The 3,803-nt window shown below is 30.7% G+C and overlaps 1 protein-coding gene across 1 annotated transcript; it reads right to left on the bottom strand.

The window, feature by feature from the left end:
- Positions 1–643: 643 nt before the first annotated feature.
- On the bottom strand, positions 644–1,542 carry LOC119664305 (poly [ADP-ribose] polymerase-like; the record flags this gene model as incomplete). Its single annotated transcript, XM_038073819.1, has 3 exons — positions 1,239–1,542; positions 1,046–1,187; positions 644–992 (listed from the first exon to the last, which is right to left on the bottom strand). Coding segments are annotated over exons 1-3 (605 nt in total), but the record flags the coding sequence as incomplete, so codon positions are not given.
- Positions 1,543–3,803: the final 2,261 nt, after the last annotated feature.

The following is a 3,803-nucleotide window of genomic DNA, read 5'->3' as shown; positions in this document are numbered from 1 at the left end:
TTTTTTAATTTACTACTCGCCTTTCTACACTTATTGTTCGCTTTTGGACAATATAATATTTTATAATACTTACAATAAATAAACAAGTACTTGTCGCCTTATAAAAGGCTTTTTAGTGCTTACAATTTAATGTGTAGTGTGTAAAATATCAACGAAATGTCTACCGTTACTCTGGCATTCCATACAAATCTCCGAAGCCTATAAAGAATGGTAGGAACGAATATGATATGATTTTTTTTCGTATAGAATTTAAAATAACGTTATATCTTAGTTAATTCCAGTTCGGCATGAATTCCTAATATTAATAATAATAAAACATTTTTAGCGTTACGGTTATTTCAGCATTAAATAAATATACAACGCTTAGCATACGACTATATTAGTCATCGCTGTAAGTTCTTAGCTTATAAATATGAATGAGTATAAATAAAATAGGACAAAGATGTAATTTTAATTAAGATTTGATTAATAAAGTTTTAGAAACCTGGGATTGCAATAAGGAATAATAAAGTAGTGTTCCTTCACAGTTTTACATATTGCATTTAAAATAAAGAAAATACCAAAGTGAAAAATTTTGTGACTCTGTTGCTATTACTTCTTTTAAATAAAACGTCAAATATTTTTAAACATTCATTACACTTACGGTAATATTTTCTTAACTTCATCTTTTGCATCAGCTTCTAATGCTTTAAAACCAGGAAGTTGCTCACCACTAGCAAACCAACCTAAGTCCGCACGTAACGAAGCAAAACATTCTAAATGATGCCACAGTGCTTGACCACCATATTTCATTCCAACTTCCGTATCATAAACAGTTTTTTTAACCCTTATCTGGCCTTTCGTTATTTTTTGCTCACAACCACGACACATAGCTCTGCCAGACTTAGCGTGTTCTACACCAAAATCTTTCAAAACTTCTACTTCTCCATTTGAACGTTTTTTACCACCTTTTTTTGTAGAACCTTTTGCTTCGACGACGGACACTGACTCCTCTATAAAATATGTTTTTTAGAAATTATTTGCATTTACTTTTTGTAGTTCATACCAATTCGTTTACGTATAAGCTCTTGATCTTCAAATCGTAGATTTTCAAAATTTTCTATATCACCCACTGATTGCGGCCTTTGTTTTTTAAAAAAACAGCTCGCGTGAAACCAGTTTGGAGATTTCCCATCATGGAAAGCCGACTGTTAAATAACTGTTAGGATACAATTTATACCAATGAATAAATTTCTTACCTGGATCATTGCAGCAATCCTAAGTGATCCTTGACTTATATTACCTTTACATCCTTTGCAACTTGCTCTACCAGATTTGGCGTACTCTGTTTTAAAAGGAAGCTCCACCTCCATTGCTAATAAAAATTAAGAACAATTTGATAAGCTTGTGAAATAACTGCGCACACTATGACGCCTGTTATGGTAAGATAAAAAAACCGGCAATATTTAAAATATAATTAAACACCTACTACACTTTCAAACATTTTGATGAATCTACACCTCGTTTATGTAAATATTCATGCGAGAATGTTCGCACTGAATTTTTGTCACTTTTTTCGAATTTGGTGTTTATAAAACATCAAAAAAATCTATCTTACGTATTTACCACACGATAATGTTCATATATTAAAATTAGTGTGACAATAAATATATAAGTTAATGAACATTTATTTTAATTATTCTTGTATATTCTTGGTTGTATAACACCGTGCAAATATAATAATTTTCTTGTTTTCTTCGATAAAGAATTTAAAATTTTTTATATAAATCAAACATAAATAAAGAATACTTACTTAGTTGGCCATTACAGACGTGAGTCATTCTTGGTCACGTCGAATAGCCTTAACCAGCCAGCACGATTGCTGTCGCCAGCACGATTGCTGTGGTACATAAATAAAGAAAGGATAACTGAAATCAGAAGTGTGTGAATTATTATTGATATACTATATATATATATATATATATATATATATATATTATTGATATCTATACTATAATATACATATATAGTATATATATATATATATATATATATCAGAGGCGAGGCGTCGAATGGTTCAGAGTGTTCACTGAACACCTTAACAAAGCTTCCTTATTAGATCTTTTTTTTTATTAGGTAAATAATCTCACTATTTTGCTATTTAACATTTTTTATAATAGCTTTTCCAAACATATTAACATAAACGCAAAATGTACAATACAAACAAAATCACATATACATATGTTAGTTACATCCAACATTACTTATAATTAATAAAACAGAAAACAAATTCCTCTTAAAATATACTAAGGTTCAGAATGAAAACTGCACCGCGCTCCTTACAAAGCATGCAAATGAAATAACATTCACATTAGGATTATGTTCAATATTAAATAAATACAAAACATACAAACAAATATAAAAATAAAAGAGAAAACAAGCCCCGCAAAATAAGTACGTAAAATAATCATAACTCTTAAATTAATGCGTGCAAGCGGTTCAATAAAAAAAGTGAACTTCCAATGTTATGCAAAGTAAATACAAAAGCGAAAAGAAATGACTGAGCTAAATCGCTTTACACTTGACGAGAGGTTCACTCGACCAATTTGAACCCCAAGTTCATACAAAGCGTGCAAATACAATCAAAGTCACGGTTGCCGTTTTATATGGGCAAATGGTTCAATAAAAAAATTGAACCGCCCATAGTAAATACAAAGTAAAAGAGTAAATGAATGCATGAGAGTTTCTTACTCTTATGTAGAGGTGGAAAATAAACCAAAAACAAAGTCATTCTTGGAATTTTATACTAGCAAATGATAAAAGAAAAGAAAAAAATTAAAGAAATTTAAAGTGAAAAATAATATTTAGAAATGGATAAATCTGTGATTAAAGATTTGATTCAAATATCTTTTTTTAAACGATCTTCTGGAAGAAAGATTTTAATTCATAAAATGAATAGACCAACTCCAGATATGAAGAATTTGGTACCTGATGTAAAAATGTCGAAATCTGTGGTGTCTTCCTACAGCTATTTACCATAAAAACCAGTGGATCACAGGCTGCGAATATTTTTTTTTTTTTTTTTTTGAAATCCATTTATTTATTACAATCTGTCAGGAATGAATGACAATAAGTAATATATATAAATTTAAATCGTAATAATGGTTATTACGATATAAAAAGAAAGGCACGTATGGACTATGCCCAGTGACATATCCATATATATTTAAAATAAAAGTGTATTGTCTACATATACATATTTAAAATGTCTCGCGATGTTTTTCTTCTCAGCCTTGTAAAGGTATTGGAAGCGGACATCAGTTGAGTAACCAGAGGGTTAGGGTGCATATATAAGCGTTGAGCGTAATTCTTTAAAATACTTGCTATTTCTTCCTTGATTGTTCGAACATGTAATTGTTTATGTAGCTGTTCATTCGTTATATACCAAGGTGCGTTTGTGATCATTCGTAGTGTTTTAGATTGGAAGCGCTGTATAATTGCCAGGTTTGAGTCTGCTGTAGTACCCCATAATTGGGCCCCATAACTCCATATAGGTTTAAGTACAGATTTGTATATAAGCAGCTTATTGTCGAGTGACAGTTTGGAATTTCGGCTGAGGAACCAAAATAAGTTTCGTAATTTAAGACCCAAGGCTTTACGCTTTTTAAATATGTGCGATTTCCAGGTTAGCTTACTATCCAGATGTATGCCCAAGTATTTTGTTTCTACAGCTTGTGGTAATTGAGTATTGTTTATTAAGACCGGCGGGCACGTAGAACGTTTTGTAGTGAATGTTACCTGGACAGATTTTGATTCATTCGGTT

The sequence above is a fragment of the Teleopsis dalmanni genome, unplaced genomic scaffold (assembly GCF_002237135.1).
Source record: "Teleopsis dalmanni isolate 2A unplaced genomic scaffold, ASM223713v2 unscaffolded_contig_1738, whole genome shotgun sequence".
Taxonomy (NCBI): domain Eukaryota; kingdom Metazoa; phylum Arthropoda; class Insecta; order Diptera; family Diopsidae; genus Teleopsis; species Teleopsis dalmanni.
This window is presented reverse-complemented; position numbering and strand designations above follow the sequence as displayed.